Genomic DNA, 21,092 nt, shown 5'->3' with positions numbered 1-21,092 from the left:
GGGAGAGGGGGTTATGGAGCCCAGTCTACAAACAGCATGGGCTCCTAGGACAGCCACTTAATAGAAAAACAGCAACTTAATAGAAACACGTCCCAACACTTTGCTGGCTTTTGAGAAGGGGAGTAGGGGGTGAAGTAGAGATTAAATTTAAGTCTCTCTTCTCCCTTTTCCTCATCTGTAGGTTTGTAGAAACTAACATACATGTCTCTGTGTGTATCTCCCTAAAACTCTAGCTCTACCAGTTTATACACACAGCAAAACAAACACTGCCTGATGAAAACAAAATTTACACACCCAAATATCAGGAATCACCATTTAAAGGATGCTAACAAAATGCCAGCTACTGTGGGAAGTGCTTTGCATATGCAAAAATTATTTCACTTAATCCTTACAACAACTCATGTTTTTGTACTTCAAAAATGAGAAGACGGGCCGGTGCCATGGCTCACTTGGTTAATCCTCTGCCTGCAGCACCAGCATTCCATATGGGCACCTGGTTCTAGTCCCGGTTGCTCGTCTTCCAGTCCAGCTCTCTGCTGTGGCCCGGATGGCCCAGGTGCTTGGGCTCTGCACCTGCATGGCAGAAGGTGGGGGGGGGGGGGGCACCTGGCTCCTGGCTTCAGAGTGGCGTAGCTCTGGCCATAGCAGCCATTTGGGGGGTGAACCAACAGAAGGAAGACCTTTTTCTCTCTGTCTCTCTCTCACTGTTTAACTCTATCCGTAAAAAATAAATAAAAATTTAAAAATGAGAAGACTAGATCTCAGCAAACTGCTCAACATCACAGGGAAGGTGCAGGATTCAAGAAGGGTTGCCTACCTCCAATGCCCATGCCTTTAAGCCACCACACATGTGCTAACCTTAAGTCTTCTAAGGAGACCATCACAGCACTCCCTTCATTCCAGAGGAAAGGATCTCCACAATCCTTACTGAGTTACACCAGGTCAGGTCAAGATCTTTCTACACTCAAGAGGCTTAACAGAATTATTTCTTCCTATGCTGCCCCCTGCAACCTCCCCACCAAGATTCTCCAGCTTCTAAAAATAGTAGAGGAGGAAGGTCTGAGGAACAGGGCTGGGCTGCCCCCAGGGAAAATCAAACAAATCTGTTAGATAACCAGCACTTCCTGAACCAAACAGATTCACTAACCAGGGAAACTGAGGAACCAAGCAGAACCAAGAAGAAAGAGGAGGGAAGGAGGGAAGGGGGGTTGGGAGGGAGGAAGGGAATATCTTTATGTTCTTAGAATTGTATCTACAGAATTAAACCTGTTTCTGTAATTAAACCTGGTTTAATTCTGTAATTAATACACAGTTATTATTAAGTGTTGAAAATTAACTGAAATGTGATCCCTGTTAAACATAAGAGTGGGAATAAGAGAGGGAAGAGATGTATAATTTGGGACATGCTCAAGCTGACTTGCCCCAAATGGTAGAGTTAGAAACATACCAGGGGATTCCAATTCAATCCCATCAAGGTGGCATGTACCAATGCCATCTCACTATTTCAAGTGATCAATTTCAGTTCACAATTGATCATAATGAAAGGACTAAGAGTCAAAGGGAGCACATAAACAAGTCTAGTACCTGCTAACACTAACCGATAGAATAAATAAAGGGGAGAGTGATCCAACATGGGAAGTGAGATACTCAGCAGACTCATAGAATGGCAGATGTCCTAAATAGCACTCTGGCCTCAGAATCAGCCCTAAAGGCATTCGGATCTGGCTGAAAAGCCCATGAGAGTATTTCAGGCATGGAAAGCCAAGACACGCTGGCAAAAGACCTCTGTGAGTGAGATCCCAGTGGAAAGAACAGGTCTTCAAAGAAGGAGGTACCTTTCTCTGAAGGGAGGAGAGAACCTCCACTTTCACTATGACCTTGTCTAAACAAGATAAGAATTGGAGAACTCAGAGGGCTTCCATAGCCTTGGAAACTCATGACTGGAGCATAGGGAGATTACTGATGCCATAGACAGGAGTGTCAATTGGTAAAGTCAACAACAGGAGTCACTGTGCACTTACTCCTCATGTAGGATCACTGTCCTTAATGTGCTGTGCATTGAGATTTAATGCTATAACAAGTACTTACTCAAACAATATATTTCACTTTGTGTTTCTATGGGGGTGCAAACTGTTGAAATCTTTACTTAATGCATACTAAACTGATCCTCTGTAAAAAAAAAAAAAAAAAGAAATTATCAACTCCCAACTTGACTCTCACTGGGATTAAACATGACAATAGGTCTGATCTGATTTCATCATCATTTAAAAAAAAATCATCTATTATTTTTCACTTTATGTTTCTGTGTGGGAGCAAACTGCTGAAATCCTTACTTAATGTATACTAAGCTGATCTTCTGTATATTAAGATAATCAAAAATGAATCTTGATGTGAATGGAAGGGGAGAGGGAGTGGGAAAGGGGAGGGTTGTGGGTGGGAGGGACGGTATGGGGGGAAGCCATTGTAATCCATAAATCGTACTTTGGAAATTTATATTCATTAAATAAAAGTTAAAAAAAATAAAGTTATACTTAGGAAATAAAAAAAAAAAAGAATTGTATCTACAAAGCACATGTATCTGTTAATGGGTCCAACCCATTCCTCCTTCCTGCCCCACAGGTAATAATGTGGCATTTTGTTCTCAAATTCCTGCTCAGTACAAAAATGACAACAATTTTCCTGGTCCCAGTACAACTGCACATCCTTGGAAACAGGCACCAAACAACTTGCATGGTGTTTATACTACGACTTTCTCCAGGATTCATCCCACAAGAAGAGCATCAATTCTTAATTACGAATGATAATCTAGCATCATGTTATGTTTACATAGTCTGCTACCATAATAATAGAGGGCTGCCACAGCTCCTAGGTCCAATGGTCTCTCAGATTTTCAGAAATCTTAAATAAGAAAGCTCACTGATTGGCACTGCCACTCGTTGTCTGCCAAGAGCCCAAGGAAAAAACTGACCAGCTCAAGCTCATTCAACCACAGCTGAACTCAAAGGAAGCTCCAAGTGTTTACTTTTTTTTTTTTTTAAGACTTTATTTATTTGAGAAGTAGAGTTAGAGAGAGGGAGAGAAAGAGAGAAAAGTCTTTTATTTGCTGGTTTTATTTGCTGGTTTATTCCCCAAATGGCCACAACTGCCGGAGCCAGGCGGATCGAAGCCAGGAGTCAGGAGCTTCTTCCAGGTCTCCCATGTAGGTTCAGGGCCCAAGCACTTGGGCCATCTTCTACTGCTTTCCCAGGCCACAGCAGAGAGCTGGATCAGAAGAGGAGCAGCCAGGACTCGAGCTGGCACCCATATTGGTTGCCAGTGCTGTAGGTGGAGGCTAAATCTACCACACCAGAGCATCAGCTCCAAGTGTTTACTTTCAACTTCAGGGACTTGCCCTCTGCCAACGGGAAGTCTCACTCAAAAGGATTCCCCTTTCATGACAATTATCTGTGACTCAACAGAAGAACTGGGATTGTGTCAAGTATACATAATAGACTCAAGATAGTAATAGACTCATAATAATGCAAACAATAGGCCAGCACCGTGGCTCACTTGGCTAATCCTCCGCCTGCAGTGCCGGCACCCCGGGTTCCAGTCCTGATTGGGGCACCGGGTACTAGTCCCGGTAGCTTCTTTTCCAGTCCAGCTCTCTGCTGTGGCCCAAGAGGGCAGTGGAGGATGGCCCAAGTGCTTGGGCCCTGCACCCGCATGGGAGACCAGGAGGAAGCACCTGGCTCCTGGCTTCGGGTCGGTGGCCATTTGGGGAGTGAATGAACGGAAGGAAGACCTTTCTCTCTCTCTCTCTCACTGTCTAACTCTGCCTGGGGAAAAAAAAAAAAAAAAAAGAAAGAAAAGAAAAGAAAAAAAAAAAATAATGGAGGAAGAAAGGCACAAAATCCTGTAGCCAGTATTACCTTCATGTGCTAATGTTCCTTATTCCTGAGTGATTCAAATTCACATAGAGTAGAAAGGCTTATTTTGTGTATGAGTATAAATCAGAGTATCTTTTACTTATATAGATAATTTTGTTCCTCAAAAAAGAAGGCAATACTACAACTTTACTAAGACTAGAAATACGCAAACAAGTAAACCAGCCGTGTGCCCTCAAACAGCTGATTCTGCCCCCATGCACAGTGACGCTTATCAATGTCTGGACACATTCTTCATATCACCACAGAGTGGCTGTGTTAATTCTTGTATGTAGTGGGTACAAGCCAAGGACAATGCTAAACCTCCTACAGGGCACAAGACATCTAGAACAACACAGCCCAAAATGCCAGCAATGCCAAAGTGGCACAACATAAAGTGCTGACCAATGTAAGGAGAGAAAGTTGGAATGGTTCAGAGGGGTTTAGTTTTTTTTTTTTTTTTTTTTTTTTTTTTTTTTTTTTTTTACAGGCAGAGTGGATAGTGAGAGAGAGAGACAGAGAGAAAGGTCTTCCTTTTGGCATTGGTTCACCCTCCAATGGCCGCCGCGGCCGGCGCACTGCGCTGATCCGAAGGCAGGAGCCAGGTGCTTCTCCTGGTCTCCCATGGGGTGCAGGGCCCAAGCACTTGGGCCATCCTCCACTGCCTTCCCGGGCCATAGCAGAGAGTTGGCCTGGAAGAGGAGCAACCAGGAAAGAATCTGGTGCCCCGACCGGGGCTAGAACCTGGTGTGCCGGCGCCACTAGGTGGAGGATTAGCCTATTGAGCCGCGGCGCTAGCCAGGCTTAGTTTTCTGTGTTAACTAACTGTAGGTTAATTATTTAATTTTAAAATTTTAATTTTCTTAGAATCCATGAACTAACAACAATCTTTCTCAATCTATTATGGTTAAAAATTCTCACCAATCATTTTCTGCATTAAATAACTGCTTACAGAAATAAACTAGTAAACCAAAGAAAGCAGAGTGGCAAGTCTTCGTAGGCCACGGTTGAGTGGGATTACAATAGTACTCCACTACTTACTCAATATGGACCTTGAGCTTCAAAACACTTTCTCCAAATTTCCACATGAGTCCTATGATTTGAGTAGTCCCCCCAAAAATCACAGGTGTGAACCCTAATCGCTAAGGAGATGGTATATCAAAGGTGTGAAGCGAAACTGCCCTGCTCCTTCTACCATCTGAGGATACACTGAGGAGCTGACAGGCTGCAAACCAGAAGAGGGTCCTCACTAGACTGGGGCAAGGATGGCGCCCTCATCTTGGGCCTTTCAGCCTCTAGAACTGTGAGAAATAAATTGATACTGCTTGTAACCTACCTGATCTGTGATGTTCTGTTATAGCAATCCAAATGGACTAAGATACTGGCAATCCCAAACTGTTGGAGAGGCATCTCCACAGGGAGAGATGGGTTGGAAAGGGTTATGAAAGGCCAAGAGTGTCAGGAGCTGATTTGATAAAAGAATTGTCAGGAAGAATCCCACACTTGCAGCCAGGAGCTGTGGATTCAAGTTCTTTCACCACTTCTTGTCAAGATGGCTTTAGACAAGTCATCTAACCTGTCAGCTTCCGCTTGTTCATCTGTACAGCTGGAGTAATCACTATCATTCCTATCTGCGTAGGGATGCTGTGATCACAAAATGAGAAGATGCAGGAGGCAGCTTTCCCTCCCAGTGAGTCTGCAAGGTTTTCTGAGCATCTCGTAGGTTCTCAGCTATATCTGAGCTGCTAGGACAGAGAAGTAAGGGAAGACTTGACTCCTGCTTCCTAGTTGACATATGATCAATATACAAATAATAAGTGAACTTCACAAGAGAGTATCTATTGCAATGCTGGGATGTGTTGGATAGTCTGTAAATTCTGGAGGGGCTGGGGGAAAGGAGATCAATGAAAAATGAAAGGCGTATGAAAGAGATCATAAAGACGGACTGTTCTTCACTGAGAGCCTGCTCTCTGGAACCCTTCCTTTGAGGAGTCTTATTTTAGGGAACATATCTAGTTCAGCATGTCTGCATACTTTTTAGTCTCAGGAAAAACTGAGTACACATTGCCATATTTTTTAAGGAACAAAAAGTGGTTGAAAACTGATCTAGATCAATGGTCTTCAAACAGTGGCATATGAGACAATCCTCTGGGGTACAGAAAGGAAACATAAGAGCCACTACTTCTATTTATTTTCTTCTTATAAAAATCATATTTTTAGAGTAAAAAGGCAACCCACACAATGGGAGAAACTATTTGCAAATCATATATCTGACAAAAAATAAAATACATAGAGAACTGCTAACAACAAAAGCAATTTGATTCAAAAAAGGGCAAAGAGTTTAAATAGTTATTTCTCCAAAAATACATAAATGATTAATAAACACATGAAAAGATGCTCAACTTCAAGAATCCTTAGGGAAATGCATATCAAAATTATCATGAGATACTGTCTCGTATCCATTAGGGTAGCTAGTATCACAAAACAGAAAAGCATAAGTGTCCCGGAGAGTGCAGAGGAACTGGAACCTTTGTGCACTGTTGGTGGGAATGCAAAACCAGTACAGCTGCTCCAGAAAACAATATGCAGGTCCTCAAAAAATTGAAAATAGAATGATCATATGATCTAGCAACTCCACTTCTGAGTTTATAAACCTAAAAGAATTGAATGAAAGGTCTTGAAGATACTTGTATATCACAACAGCTAAAAACTGAAAGCCACCCACGTGTCTATCTACAAACAAATGGATAAGCAAAATATGGTAGACACTTACAACAGACTATTATCAAGCCTTAAAAGGAAGGAAATTATCTGACATATGCTTCAACATGGATGAACTGAGGACATAGGTTTATGTGAAACAAGCCAGTCACAAAAAGACAAGCACTATATGATTCCACACATGTGTGGTTCTTAAAAAAGTAGTCAAAATCATAAACATAGAAAATGAAGTGGTGGTTGCCAGAAGCTAGAGGGAGAGTTTAGCACGGAGTTATTGCTTAATGATACAAGTTTTACAAGATGAAAAGAGTCAGATGGATGGTGGTAATGATTGCATATTATAAATGTATTTTAAAATCACTGCACGGTACACTTAAAAACAACTTAGATGGTATATTTTATATGTACTTTACCACAATAAGAAATCCAGAAAAACAGATTTTACTTTTATTAATAAATAATACATGGCCCAACACTTATGCTCCTACTCAGTCCATATGGCAGTTATGAGTCTTGTACTAGAGGACGATCTGTTTGGCACACAGAACTACACGTACTGCAGTTCAGGTATGCTTGGTTAAGGGGATTTGCTATTTACATTATTTTAAATGACTCGACCCTCATTAAACAAGAGGCTTAAAAAGTCTTTTTTTTTAAAAAATAACATTTTGGATTAACAGTAACACAAGCATAAATGAAAAAGAGAATGGGAGAGCTGTCATTTGTACTCCTGATAATCTTCATCAGTCACATTACAATGTAGAAACAACCACAATCTAATAAGATATGACCTTGTTGAGATTATTTAAAAAGCAGATTGCATCTACTATCATTCATGATGAACCTCATCCCAAGTACTTAGAGTGTCCTCCCACAGTAGCCAACAACAGCAGGACATGAGTGTAACTTAGAAATACACAAGCAGGGGCCAGCGCTGTGGCCTGAAGCATTGGCATCCCACACGGGTGCTGGTTTGAGACCTGGCTGCTCAACTTCCAATCCAGCTCTCTGCTATGGCCTGGAAAAGCAGTAGAAGATGGCCCAAGTGCTTGGGCCCTTGCACCGGCATGGGAGACCAGGAACAAGCTCTTGGCTCCTGGCTTTGGATCAGCATAGCTCCGGCTGTTGCGGCCAACTGGGGAGTGAAACATCGGATGGAAGACCTCTCTCTCTCTCTCTCTCTGCCTCTCCTCTCTCTGTGTTAACTCTGACTTTCAAATAAATAAATAAAATCTTAAAAAAAAAAAAAAAGGAAAGAAAGAAATATACAAGCATACATACATGAAGAGATTGTGTGCTTTTCAAATGATGTGTGCTATGCTACCCAAAAACTTAGAGACTACTGCTTTAAACCAACATTGGTTGGCTGGCGCCGTGGCTCACTAGGCTAATCCTCCACCTCGTGGTGCCGGTACACCGGGTTCTAGTCCGGTCAGGGCGCCAGATTCTGTCCCGGTTGCCCCTCTCCAGGCCAGCTCTCTGCTGTGGTCCGGGAGTGCAGTGGAGGATGGCCCAAGTACTTGGGCCCTGGCTCCTGCCATCGGATCAGCACAGTGCGCCGGCCGCGGCAGCCATTGGAGGGTGAACCAACGGCAAAGGAAGACCTTTCTCTCTGTCTCTCTCTCTCACTGTCCACTCTGCCTGCCAAAAAAAAAAAAAAAAAACAAAAAAACAAAAAAACAAAAAAAAACATTATGCTGAGTGAAATAAGCCAATCCCAAAGGGACAAATACCACTTGTTCTCCTTGATAGATGACAACTAACTGAGCACCAAAAAGGAAACCTGTTAAAGTGAAATGAACACTATGAGAAATGGTGACTTGATCAGCCCTCACCCTGACTGCTGATGAACAACTTGATATGTTATCCCTCTTAGTATTTTTTTTGTTTGTTCTACTTAATACTTTTGGTTGAATACTGTAATCAATACACAATTCTTCTTAAGTGCTGAAACTTAACTGAAAAGTGATCAATGTTGAATATAAGAGTGGGAATAAGAGAGGGAAGAGATGTGCAATTCGGGACATGCTCAAGCTGACTTACCTCAAACGGTAGAGTTAGAAACATACCAGGGGATTCCAATTCAATCCCATCAAGGTGGCATGTACCAATGCCATCTCACTAGTCCCAGTGATCAATTTCTGTTCACAATTGATCATAATGATAGGACTAAGAACCAAAGGGATCACATAAACAAGACTAGTGTCTGCAAATACTAGCTGACAGAATAAAAAAGGGAGAGAATGATCCAACATGGGAAGTGAGATACACAGCAGACTCATAGAATGGCAGATGTCCTAAACAGCACTCTGGCCTCAGAATCAGCCCTTAAGGCATGTGGATCCGGCTGAAAAGCCCATGAGAGTATTTCAGGCATGGAAAGCCAAGACACTCTGGAAAAAAAAAAACTAAATGAAAGATCTCCACAAGTGAGATCCCAGTGGAAAGAACGGGTCATCAAAGAAGGGGGTACCTTTCTCTCAAGGGAGGAAAGAACTTCCACTTTGATCATGGCCTTGTCTAAAAATTATCAGAGTCAGTGAACTCAGGGGGCTTCCATAGCCTTGGCAGCTCATGACAAGAGCCTAGGGTGATTACTGATGCCATAAACAAGAGTGTCAATTTGTTAAGTCAACAACAGGAGTCACTGTGCACTTACTCCTCATGTAGGATTTTTGTCCTTAGTGTGCTGTACATTGAGATTTAATGCTATAACTAGTACTCAAACAGTATTTTTCACTTTATGTTTCTGTATGGGAGCAAACTGTTGAAATCTTTACTTAATGTATGCTAAACTGATCTTCTGTATATAAAGAGAAACGAAAATGAATCTTGATGTGAATGGAAGGGGAGAGGGAGTGGGAAAGGGGAGGGTTGCGGGTGGGAGGGACGTTATGGGGGGGAAGCCATTGTAATCCATAAGCTGTACTTTGGAAATTTATATTCATTAAATAAAAGTTTAAAAAAAAAATCAACATTGGTCAACAGAACTTTTTGCTACGGTGAAATATTCTTACCAGTGCTATTAAGCAGTTGAAATGTGACTAGTACATCTGAAAAATTAAATTATTGTTTTATTTAATTTTAGATCATTTAAATTTAAATAGCCATATGTGTCTAGGGGCTACTCTAGTGGTTAGTCTAGCCCTACACCACTCATGAGTTACTACTCTCTAAAAACATATAGCTCTTTGAGGCCAGTGCTGTGGCATAGTGGGTAAGGCCACCACCTGCAGTGCTGGCATCCCATATGGGCGCCAGTTCGAGTCCTGGCTGCTCCACTTCCGATCCAGCTCTCTGCTGTGGATTAGGAGAGCAGCAGAGGATCGCCCAAGTCCTTGTGCCCCTGCACCCGCATGGGAGACCCGGAAGAGGCTTCTGGCTCCTGGCTTCAGATTGGCTCAGCTCCAGCCATTGCAGCCATTTGGGGAGTGAACCAGTGGACGGAGGACCTCTCACTCTCTCTGCCTTTCTCTCTCTGTGTAACTCTGACTTTCAAGTAAATAAATCAATCTTAAAAACAAAAATAAACTCTTCAGAACAACTTGCACTTCCCTGCTTTTATTTCTTTAGCCATGTTACTGCCTTATCCCAGAATGTTCTCCCTACCTTGTCTGTCCATCTAGCAATAAGTTCTCAGTATTGAAGACACATCACAAATGGCACCTCTCTTTGGCTTTCCTTGACTATTTCCCACCCCACAAAACTCATTTTTCCTTCAGGCCTGTGCCCTGGCCCTTTGACATCCCTGCGTTCTAGCACTTACAGCTCTTTGCTCCTGAGCGTGAGTTCCTTGAGGCAGAGCTCGTAGCTGCGTGATGCCTGGCACACAGCAAGTGCTCAGTATCAGATACTGAGTAAGGCAGTGGCAGATCCAACAGACCTTGATTTTCCAAATCATAACGCGGTGCTCCTTCCACCACACTGAAATCTGGCTCAGGGAAAGTAGACTGGGGCAAGTCTGCACTACCTCACAGTGCTGGATGCTACGGTTATAGGCAACACTGTTTCTATCGTTATTTCTTATCTCCTTCAGACGCAGATGTCACAGTTATCTCCTCAAGGCTCAGAAGTCATTCATCCTCCAGAGAGGGCAAGATGACGGTAAAAGCCATAGGAAGCATCAGCTTTGAAACATGGCAGGCTAAATGAGGGCTCTGGTGCAGTAATATTTTTATGTGTGTTCTACTGATATCTATGAAGCATTCCATGTGAACTCTACATGCTATTTTAGCTATTCAGGTACAAGTTTGTGCCTCCCTCACAACCTCCATTTAAAACCTACATAAACGGTTGCTATTTCTCCATCACCTCATTAAATGAGCTTGAATTTGTTAGGCCACAGAATAGATTTGACCATGGCAATTGCTTATTCTGGACTTCATTTCTGAATTCCAGATTTGGCTATATTTAGTAAAGCTATAACTGTCATTATGCCTGAAACCAGGAAGAAGACACCATTCACAAACCACCCCCTGAAAATCTGCAGTTGTCTAGAAAAAACCAGACTTCCCAGCAGGCAAAGACATCTGAAGTGGGAGGGATCAAACTAGTGTTTGCGTCAAGACAAGGCGTCAGGTGCTTGTAACTAATCTCTCTGGCTGGCGCTCAAGGGTCACCACATTCTTCTCCTCACTATACCTTCCGTTACCACCCCCTTCACTCCTCTATGTAGCAGTGGTTGTCTCACTTCCACTTGCTTCTGCTTCAAGCTTCTAGCCTCCTCTCTAACCTCTGGGACCACTCCTTCCCCATGCTAGCCACTCCCTTTCCCCATGATTAGCACAGGGCTGAGGTTCAGGAGGGGCACACTGCACATATCATAATTAATCAATAGTTATTCAGAAGTCCAAAGCCAGTGAAGAAGGCAGGCAGCAAGTAGAACAAGGAAGCAAATGTAAAAGAATTTTCATTCTACTAGTCTGTGTTCTTCTTTCATTAACTCTGAAGGGAAACTTGTACCAAACAAAATGGTCATGATCCATCAACACTCCTGAAACTTGCCACACCATTTCACCACTCTGCATCTGTGCATATGTTATTCTCTCTGCCTTGAAGGCCTTGGGTAACCCTGCACTGAAGGATCTGCTGCACAGTGTCCATTAATGTCATCTATGAGCCCTCATCCCCAGGCCCTTTCTCTTTACCATCTTATAACATCTTTTACCATCTGCTATATACCAAGGACTATGCTAAGCACTAGACACTTATCACAAGGTTATTTGTTATTTGTTGGTCTGTGAGTTCCTTAAGAGTCAGGCCCATATCCCACCCATTTTAATAGCCCTGGAAACTAATACAGGGCCTGCCACAAGAGGCATTAATAAATGTCCACTGGACGAATACATTCATGCATCATGTTGATACCTCCAAGGTTTAGGAGTGTATGCCTTATATGGATGTTGTCAGTGGTTCCACACACATTGTCAAGCTCCATTACCTTACTCTGCAGGTAGGAGAAACTTCCAAAGTTTACTGACAGGGACACTTTGCTGTTCTCATTAGCCCTAGACCTGTAGTCCTTTAGTGTAGGTGAGAAAACGGTTCTTGAGGAACCATTTGGTCCACCTTACATTGAATTGATACAGTTCAGGAACACTGTCCTGGACATGCAGGTACTCAACAAACATTTACTTATTGTTTAAAACTTAGATATGGGGCTGGTGTTGTGGCGTAGCAGGTAAAGCTGCCGTCTGTGACACCAGCATCCCGTATGGGCACCAGTTTGAGTTCCAGCTTAGCCTCCTTCTAATGCACCTGGGAAAGCAACAGAAGATGGCCCAGGTCCTTGAACGTTTGAACCCTGTGGGAGACCCACAAGAAGACCATGGTTCCTGGCTTCAGTCTGGTCCAGCCTTGGCCATTTTGGCCATTTGGGGAGTGAACCAGAAGATGGAAGATCTCTCTCTCTAACTCTGCTTTTCAAATAAATAAAATTTAATTGATTAATTTAAAACTTATATAAGGCCTCATATAGGTAAGGAAGTAGGATAAAAGCACAGTTTCTCAGCCCTTCCTTGAGCATCACTCCAGTTTTCCCATTGAGCTCATTCTGTAAATTTAAAGCAAATCTTCCCTTGACATCAAATGCTAATTAACTCAGACGTGATTTAGCATCTCATCATGGCATCTTGGCTGAGAAGGCTACAGAGAAAATATCCTCCTGATCACCCAGCCTACAGATGGCCACATCCTCTACACTCATGACTAAGCCTCTGCTGGACAAGTTGGTGAAACCAGGCCGGCAAGGCTGCCGCTGCTGTTGCTGCTTGAGAAATTGCCACCAACATTCTGTCTTGCCTAGCACCTGCTTCTTGGTACCTTGCAACCCCTCACTCTAAAGCATAGTGCAGGGATTCAATGGGATGTGGTGATAACTGGGTCTGTGCTTGAAGGCTCCCACGCCACCCTTTCCTAAAGTGCCCCTGGGTACTGGGTGCACAACACTCATCGTCCTTAGATAACTCCAGCTGGGACTGATAGAAAGGTCAGCACCTAGGCACTCAAAGAAAGAGGGTCCAGGGAAGGAGCATGGCTCCCACAAATACCTGATGGTCCTTCAAAGAGCTGGAGAGGCCTCTGCAAAGAACATCTGGTTCTGCCACCCACGATGGGGGAAAGGGATTGCTTCCAACTGTGGCCGCCAAACCAGCCTTCACATTCAACCCTCCTTAACTGTCAATATGAGGTAATGTTGCTGGTGCTATTCACTGAATGCCTGAAAAAGGTTAAATACTTTACATCTACTGCCTCATTCAGTCTTCAAGATTACCCTATGAGGCAATGGTTCTCAAACAAGAGCCTGGATCAGAATCTCAGCGGGGGATGCGGGGGTGGGGGGTGGATGGCATTGTGGTGCAGCAGGTAAAGTCACCGCCTACAATGCCAGAATCCCAAATGGGCACCAGTTCGAATCCCAGCTACTCCAATTCCAATTCAGCTCCCTGCTAATGACCTGGAAAAAGCAGCAGAAGATGGCCTAAGTGCTTGGGCCCCTGCACCATGTAGGAAACGCAGAAGAAGCTCCTGGCTCCTGGCTTCAGCCTGTCCCAGCCCAGGCCTTGGTGTTGCAGCCATTCGGGAAGTGAACCAGCTCTCTCTCCGTCTCTCTTTCTCTCTCTGTAAGTCTTTCAAAAAAATAAATAATCTTTTGTAAAAAAGGGAATCTCTCCAGGAACGTGTTAAAGCCCCACACTTAACAGTGTATGGAGTGAGGCCTGAGAATCTCTTTCCAACAAGCTCCCTGGTAATGAGGATGCTCCTGACCCAGCTCCACACTTTGAGAACTACTGTCGTAGGGTAAAAGAGATTCAAGAAAGGTTTAGACTGTCTCATCCAAGGTTCCACAACTAGCACAGACAGATTCAGAATTTGAACTCAGCTCTGTCTCTACATCAACACTAGTAACCAAGTCACTGGGTGTGTGAAGGTATGCCTTGTCCTTCCAAGCTCACTGGCAGCCCCTTCAAGGTATAGAGCATACTTTAGGACTCCCTCATTTCCTCTCAGTAGTACACTGAGACTTTGTAGGGGCTGCATAGACTTTGTATACTAGCTCCAACTGAGCTACACACTTCTAAAAGCCACAAATTCAAATTCAATTACAGCTACTAAAGAACATAAAGACAGTATTGCCAGACCCAGCTTTCCATAATACCTCTTGCTACCTGAGTCTTCCCCGATGCTGCCACCACACTGGCTAACTCCTATGCATTCCTCAGTCATTTCTCCTAGAAAACAATTCTTATGTCCCTAAAACTGGGGGCAACTTGTGCCCTAAGCATATCTCCATGATGTCCCTTATCACTCTACTCCAGCATCTAGTACAATGCCATTTCCCCAAAGCCTAGCACAGTGCCTGGCATATCACAGGCACTACAAAACTGTTGAATAAAAAAAAATCAATGAATGAATATAACGCTGCAAGCCCTAAGTTCCACTTCAATATATCATCATGTATAATGCACAGTTCTCAGCGATGGACTCCAGTGAAGAGGAGAGCTGTCTAGATAATGAAGACCAGTCTTGCCTTTTCTTTTCCCCATCAGTCTTCTAAGACTTAGAGAACAGGCTCCACTTAGTGCAACACCGTCCATGATGAGACAACATTCTAGCTGAATAAATAAATGTTCCTGGACGCTGAAGTCAGCAGAGGCCATTAGAAGGGGAGGGAGTGCTTTGCCCTGCGTTCCTCCTGATGTGTCTCACACACACTCCTTCTCTACTTCACCATCCCACTGCAGTCAAGGGCTTTGGCACAGGGATGAAAGAGACAGATCAGACTCAAGGGTGCAGATCTGGCAGCAGGCACAGAAGCATCTCCTATCCTGCACCAAAGCCCACAAGGAAGGATCCAGAGCGATGGTGACTCAGGCCCCGGATTAAGTCCAGCTAGAACAGTACTGGGAATGAAAAAGAGCAAGAATTTCACAAGGACGTGAACTGTCAGATAACTATTTTAAAACAGTGTTTTTAAAGTGAAGCCTTCAACCATGCCCTGGCAACCTGGGCCCTGTTGAATCCTGGGCATACACAAGCTCAAAGCCACAGACAGCTTCTTCCTCTTCCCAACCCACCCACCAGCCTGCAACGCTCACCATGACAGGCACTTCCCAGGCCCACGGAGGGACCCTTGCTTCAGCCTTAGCTTGCAAAAGGTTTCCTTTCTAAAGGGGCCTCCTTGCTGCCCTTCGTCCCCAAGGCACTCTTCCCCACCACCATGTTGCAGGAAGAGGACTCCTGCTTCCCCCAACCCCTCAGTCTATAACACAACCTATGGCAGGTTGGCCCATTCAATTAGTTTGAATTGCTTCATGCCAAGGAAATTGCTGCTTTTATTAAAAATAAAAGCACACTAGGCAGGCAATGAGCTGTGAAAAGTGTGAGTTCGGCATAATTATGAAGGTCGAGGTTAAGGTTACCCAAAGAGACAGGCAGAGGTTTTCCAAAAGCCTAGGGGATCAAGATACGCATCTACGTGAGTACAGATACCCAGACAAGCAAGGAATTTACACCCCACATCTAAATAACACCCTCTCCAACAGAGGAAAACCAAAGTAAGAGCCACTCCGGAGTAATTCTTCTCTGGGTTAAAAAATAAATAAATAAATAAATAAATAAAATTAAAAGCTAAAATGGGAGGAAGAGGGGCCTACCAGATTGAACTCCAAATCACCACGCTGATTTTCTATCATGTCTGCTACCCTGAGGAGCTGATTCTAGCTGGGTCGGGAAACAAATCCACCAGGAGCCTTGAAAACATCCCCATCCTCCCAAAATCCGCTCACAGAAGTGGGAAAGTTGGGCAGAAGGAGAAAGCTTTCTTTTAAAAGGCCCCCCACCTCTCATCCCCACCCTTCCGCCTCCCACCTCTCAAGTTTTAGGGGATGACAAGCCCACCACCCGGCATTGCACCTAACGCTCTTCACTCCACCAAGGGCTGCTCAGTTTGTCGGCGGCTGGCTTCCCAGCATGTTTGTTTTCTAAAATAAAATGCCACCAAGGTAAACAATTGCAGCCTTCTCCCCCCCTCCCCAAAAGCCCTGTCACTTTCAGATCTCGGATTTAAATCTCTCAAGGACAATGACTCACAGGGCCAGAGAAGGGGGGAAGGGAGGGTCAACTGGTAAAAACCCATTCATACATTCAACAACTGGAGACCACAGTCCTGCCACATCAGCACAAGATTTCAATCCCCGGCGCGGAGTCCCACCGTACCTTCCGCCAGCACCTCGTCCACGGTGACCTGCTGTCGCCCGATGCCGAAGACCCTTCCGATGTAGCCACTGCCCAGGCCCGACGTGCTGCCCCCTCCTCCGCTGGAGCCCGAGCCCAGGCCAGAGCTTCCCTGCTCGCGCCGGGAGTCGAAAAACTTCTTCATCTTGCAAATGGGAAGCAGCAAAACAAAATACCAACGGTTTCTAGATTTTTTTCTTCCTTTTTTTTTTTTTTTTTTTTTTAAGAAAACAGATCCAAGGATTTCTTCTCGGATTTCAGCTCGCTGAGGAGCCACCCGAGCCCGGCCGTGGGGGCGGGGGCGAGGGAGGATGCGATCGGAATATGCGTGTCAGTCGCGCCGCGGGTCCCCTCCTCCTCCTCCGGAGGGCGATTCGTGTAAGTTTAGACCTGTGATGACAGAGGAAGAGACAGGATGAATCAGGAACACACTTAGAAATTCACTGCTGAGTCTTAATGGGAGCAAAAGCCATCACCCTGGAGAAAGGCTTCATGCATTTTCCCGGCGAGAAAAACGCACCCCCGGCCCCAGAACCCGGGACTCCCGTGTCTAAAGCTCCTGGAGAGACGGGATACGGGCCGCTCCGGGCAGCGCTGACCGCGCCGGGCACTGCCTCCCCTTCGTCCCCGGTCTCCCCGCCGCCCCGCGGGGCAGCATCCCCGCGGCACCCACTTGAGACTGTTCGGCGGCCGGCGCTCAGCTACCAGCCCCGCAACATTGTCACGGCAGCCGGGCCGGCCTGCGTCGCGGAGAGGAGGCGGCGCTGCAGCGAGAGCCGGGGCCGCGTTTGGCGCCCGCCCGCCCGCCAGCTGATCCCCGGAGCGCCCGGCGGAGACTGACCCGCCGCCCCTCCCCCGCGCGCGCTCCCGCCCGGCTCCATCCACCCAACCAGGAAGTGAACCGCCGCCGGAAGTGCCTCTCGGGGCGGCGCGCCGAGAGGCCGGGACCGCTTCTGCGACCCCAGCTCTGTCGCGACAGTCGGGAAGGGATCAACGGCTAGAAGCGGGCCGAGGAAACGGGGTCTCAAGGCAGAAAGAGTTTTTGGGAAAGAACATTGATAGCGCCCGGCCCGCAGGGCACCCTGGGAATGGTAGTTCGGCTCAGGCCGACGACTGGACTACAACTCCCAGGATGCCCCTGGAGGAGCGGGCGAGGCAGCACCCGTGGCCTCTGCGGCCTGGAAGGTGGTTAGTGGGGTGCTGCATATTTAGGGTTTAGGTTATGTAAACACATCCGGTAAAAGAAAGTGCCTGGGACTAGGTTTACCCGCTGCTGCACGTTCCACACTTCTGGAACCATCTTATTTGCAGCCTGGCCTCCTGGCACAAGGGATTCTGGGAGTTGTGGTTTCTCACGGATGGAGGCTGACACCTGAAGGACGCTTGCTTAACCGCGGAGCCCCAAGCGGCTCCAGCGGGGCTTCCCGACGTCAACTGAACAGACGGTGGGAGAGGGCGATCCAGGTGCTTGTATCGGCGGTTGGTTCAGGCCACACCGGAACGCCAGCTCTGAAATAAGTGAAACCGGTGCGGTTCCGTCCCCAAGCTGATGGGCTGCTCTGGCTCCCGGATGATACTAAGATTCAAACCAAGAAACGGCTCAAGGTTGTGTGCAAGGCAGATCCTAGGAAAACGAAAGACCCAGCCGTTGGCTCGGCCCTGGACTTCGGGGCTTGTCAGTCCACAGGGTAGCCCTCCATGCCTTTGTTGACTTTCACTCACTCTTTTCCACACAAGAACCCTGGGCTGACCTCTTTCTCACTTCAAGATTCTTCCCTGGATGTTTATTTTACCATAATACCGCCTCAGTGCCCAGAATATGTGATTTGCACCTGCTAAACATGGCAGATTCTGAAAGCCATTTGGAACCCTTCTCTTACACTAGATTCTCCGAGGTGAGGCTGAAGGTGTTGCCAAATCCCTGCCCTTCCCCAAAAAGATCCGTGAGTTTCCTAACCCCTGAATATGGGCTATTTCTCACCTCCACCCTCTGTCCCCACTCCCTAATGCTGCGACAGCCCTTTTGACTTGTAATTCATTCTACAATTTTTCCCCCCAGTGGGCACTTGAAGAGAGGAGAGAAAGAGTCTCAGGAAAGAAATGTTCTTGCTTCTCTCTGATCTGAATATTGAGCTGAGCTGGACTGAGCTGGCTGTGGCAGTTCCTGCTGCTGGGGCTGCTGCTGTGTTTTCTTGTTTCAAGTAGTGCCATTGTAATTAAACTGCCTGTGCAGAGATACCATCTCTTCTTCCGGAGAGAGTCAGTGCTGTCACTGCGGGTTCACAAATTCATGCCGCCACCTCTAGGGTGAAAAGCAGCACCTGCTAAAACATTCCCTCAAAGGAAGCCCACAGAGGCATGTTCCTCTCGCTTGCCTTAAAAGGCTACATTTTTGTCGAAGGAAGTTGGGAATAGATCTTAAAATAGATGAGAAAGTTCATTTGGCTCATTGTCCCCCATTTTTCTCAGCAGCACCTATAGGTCTCACATAATTTTTTCAGGTCCTAGAGTTTGATTCTGGGTCAGTTTTCACTTTTGTAGGCTTTTCTGTGTCCAGACTAGGCCAGAGTTACCCAAATCTCAAGTCTTGCTTCAGAGATACAAAACTGCCCATAGGAGTAGAAGTAGCTAATGTGTATTTATTTGAACATGCACCTCAATACTTTGATCAAAATCCTAGGGAAGACTGAATTCCTTGCTTTTCATTCTCTCAGAGACAGATAGTAATGATAAATACACAGGTTTTTTTGTGTTATATATTATTTAATCCTTACAACACCCTATTAAAAAAAGTATTACTATTCATTTTATAGGTGAAGAAAAGGAGCAAATAGAAAAGTGACTTGCCCAAAATCACACTGATCATAACAGGCAAAGCCAGGGTTCAAATTCAAATATCTTGGCCTCAAAGCCTGGTTGCTTACCTGGCCACACTACCCTATCTAGTTAGAAAGAGCAAGCAAACTGATCAAGTGAACTACTGAGAACAGAGACACACCTATAGGCAGTGCAAACCAACACACAGGAAACCTCTGCCATACATGGCAATGACCCAAGAAGGCTTGGATCTCAGGACCTATTTTTCTCAACCATAAAATCGGAGCTTTCTGACAACTCTTAGTAAATCTTTAGTTCCTGAGTACAAAGAAAGCACAGATAAATCACTAATCTCAAAACTCCTAATATGGGGCCACCTACAAAGCTGGCAGTCCCTTAGAGGAGTGCCAGCTCGAGTCCCAGCTGTTCTGCTTCTGATTCAGCTCCCTGCTAATGCACTTGGGAAGGTAGCAGAAGATGGCCCAAGAAATTTGGTCCCTGCCACCCACACGGGAGACCTGAATGGAGCTCCTGGCTCCTGGCTTTGGCCTGGCCCAGCCTCAGCTGTTGCAGCCATTTGGGGAGAGACCATTGGATGGAAGATACTGCTCGCTTGCTCTCTGTCTTTATCTCTATATTGCTCTCTCCCCCTTTTCTACCTTTCAAATAAATAAATCTTTTTTTAAAGCCTCTTGCCACACTTCCTTCCAAATATAATTTTTCCCAACTTGCCTTGCATTCCTACTCAAATTTGTGTGTATAGTGTCATCTCAAATACCTCAAAATCAGGGAACATCATAAAATCTCAACATCTTATATAATAGTAGATACAGAGTGTATTCTTGCCAATTTTTTAAATAATTGTCTTCACACTAATTATGACAAAAAGAGCAATCTGATGAAAGTAGAGAGACTGAAGTATTCTAGATCAGGTGAGCTTTTTAAAATAAGTCCAAGGGGGCTGGCGCTGTGGCATAGTGGGTAAAGCCGCAGCCTGCAGTGCCAGCATCCCATATGGGCACCAGTGCAAGTCCTGGCTGCTCCACTTCCAATCCAGCTCTCTGCTGTGGCCTGGGAAAGCAGTGGAAGAAGGCCCAAGTCCTTGGGCCCCTACACCCACATGGAAGACCCAGAAGAAGCTCCTGGCTCCTGCTTCAGATCGGCCCAGATCCAGCTGTTGTAGCCAATTGGGGAGTAAACCAGCAGATGGAAGACCTCTCTCTCTGCCTCTGCCTCTCCTTCACTCTCTGTGTAACTCTGAATTTCAAATAAATAAATAAATCTTTAAAAAAAAATAAAATAAGTCCAAGAGATGCTAAGGATAAACGCCCAACTAAACAGATTAGGAGGCCAGTGCGGCGGCTCACTGGGCTAATCCTCCGCCTGTGTCGCCGGCACCCTGGGTTCTAGTCCCAGTTGGGGCACCAGATTCTGTCCCCGGTTGCTCCTCTTCCAGTCCAGCTCTCTGCTGTGGCACGGGAAGGCAATGGAGGATGGCCCAAGTGCTTGGGCTCCTGCACCCGCATGGGAGACCAGGAAGAAGCACCTGGCTCCTGGCTTCAGATCGGCAGAGCGCACCGGCCATAGCGGCCATTTGGGGAGTGAACCACCAGAAGGAAAACCTTGCTCTCTGTCTCTCTCTCTCTCACTGTCTAACTCTGCCTGTCCCAAAAAAAAAAAAAAAAAAAGAGAGAGAGAGAGAGAGAGATTAGGAAAGGACACTGACATTTACAATATTTACAATGTATCTTTCATACAAAGTATGTCAGTTACTGTGTTAATCAGGGAATTTGTTATTTTGGTTAATGCACTGATGCCTCCATGCAAAATGGATACTATGACCTCTTCTGTTATACTGTTACCCCCAACTTTACAGCTGGACGGTGAAGATGGTGAAGATGTCCGTGGTGAACA

The 21,092-nt window shown here is 45.5% G+C and overlaps 1 protein-coding gene across 13 annotated transcripts in view; it reads right to left on the bottom strand.

Moving 5' to 3' along the window:
* The window catches only part of AAK1 (AP2 associated kinase 1), a 252,751-nt gene that overhangs the window by 169,540 nt on the left and 62,119 nt on the right, over positions 1 to 21,092 (bottom strand). For 4 of the 13 annotated variants that reach the window (XM_070068960.1, XM_070068963.1, XM_070068962.1 and 1 more), the window contains exons 1-2: positions 17,035 to 17,386; positions 16,344 to 16,751 (exon numbers count right to left, since the gene is read on the bottom strand). In XM_070068960.1, coding sequence (XP_069925061.1) covers positions 16,344 to 16,506 — 163 coding nt within the window. In that variant the 5' untranslated portion in view covers positions 16,507 to 16,751; positions 17,035 to 17,386. Of the gene's footprint in view, positions 1 to 16,343; positions 16,752 to 17,034; positions 17,389 to 21,092 lie in introns of those variants that run through there. The other 9 variants (XM_017340696.3, XM_070068959.1, XM_070068968.1 and 6 more) reach the window with 7 other exon arrangements.

This window comes from Oryctolagus cuniculus, chromosome 2 (genome assembly GCF_964237555.1).
Source record: "Oryctolagus cuniculus chromosome 2, mOryCun1.1, whole genome shotgun sequence".
NCBI classification, from domain to species: domain Eukaryota; kingdom Metazoa; phylum Chordata; class Mammalia; order Lagomorpha; family Leporidae; genus Oryctolagus; species Oryctolagus cuniculus.
This window is presented reverse-complemented; position numbering and strand designations above follow the sequence as displayed.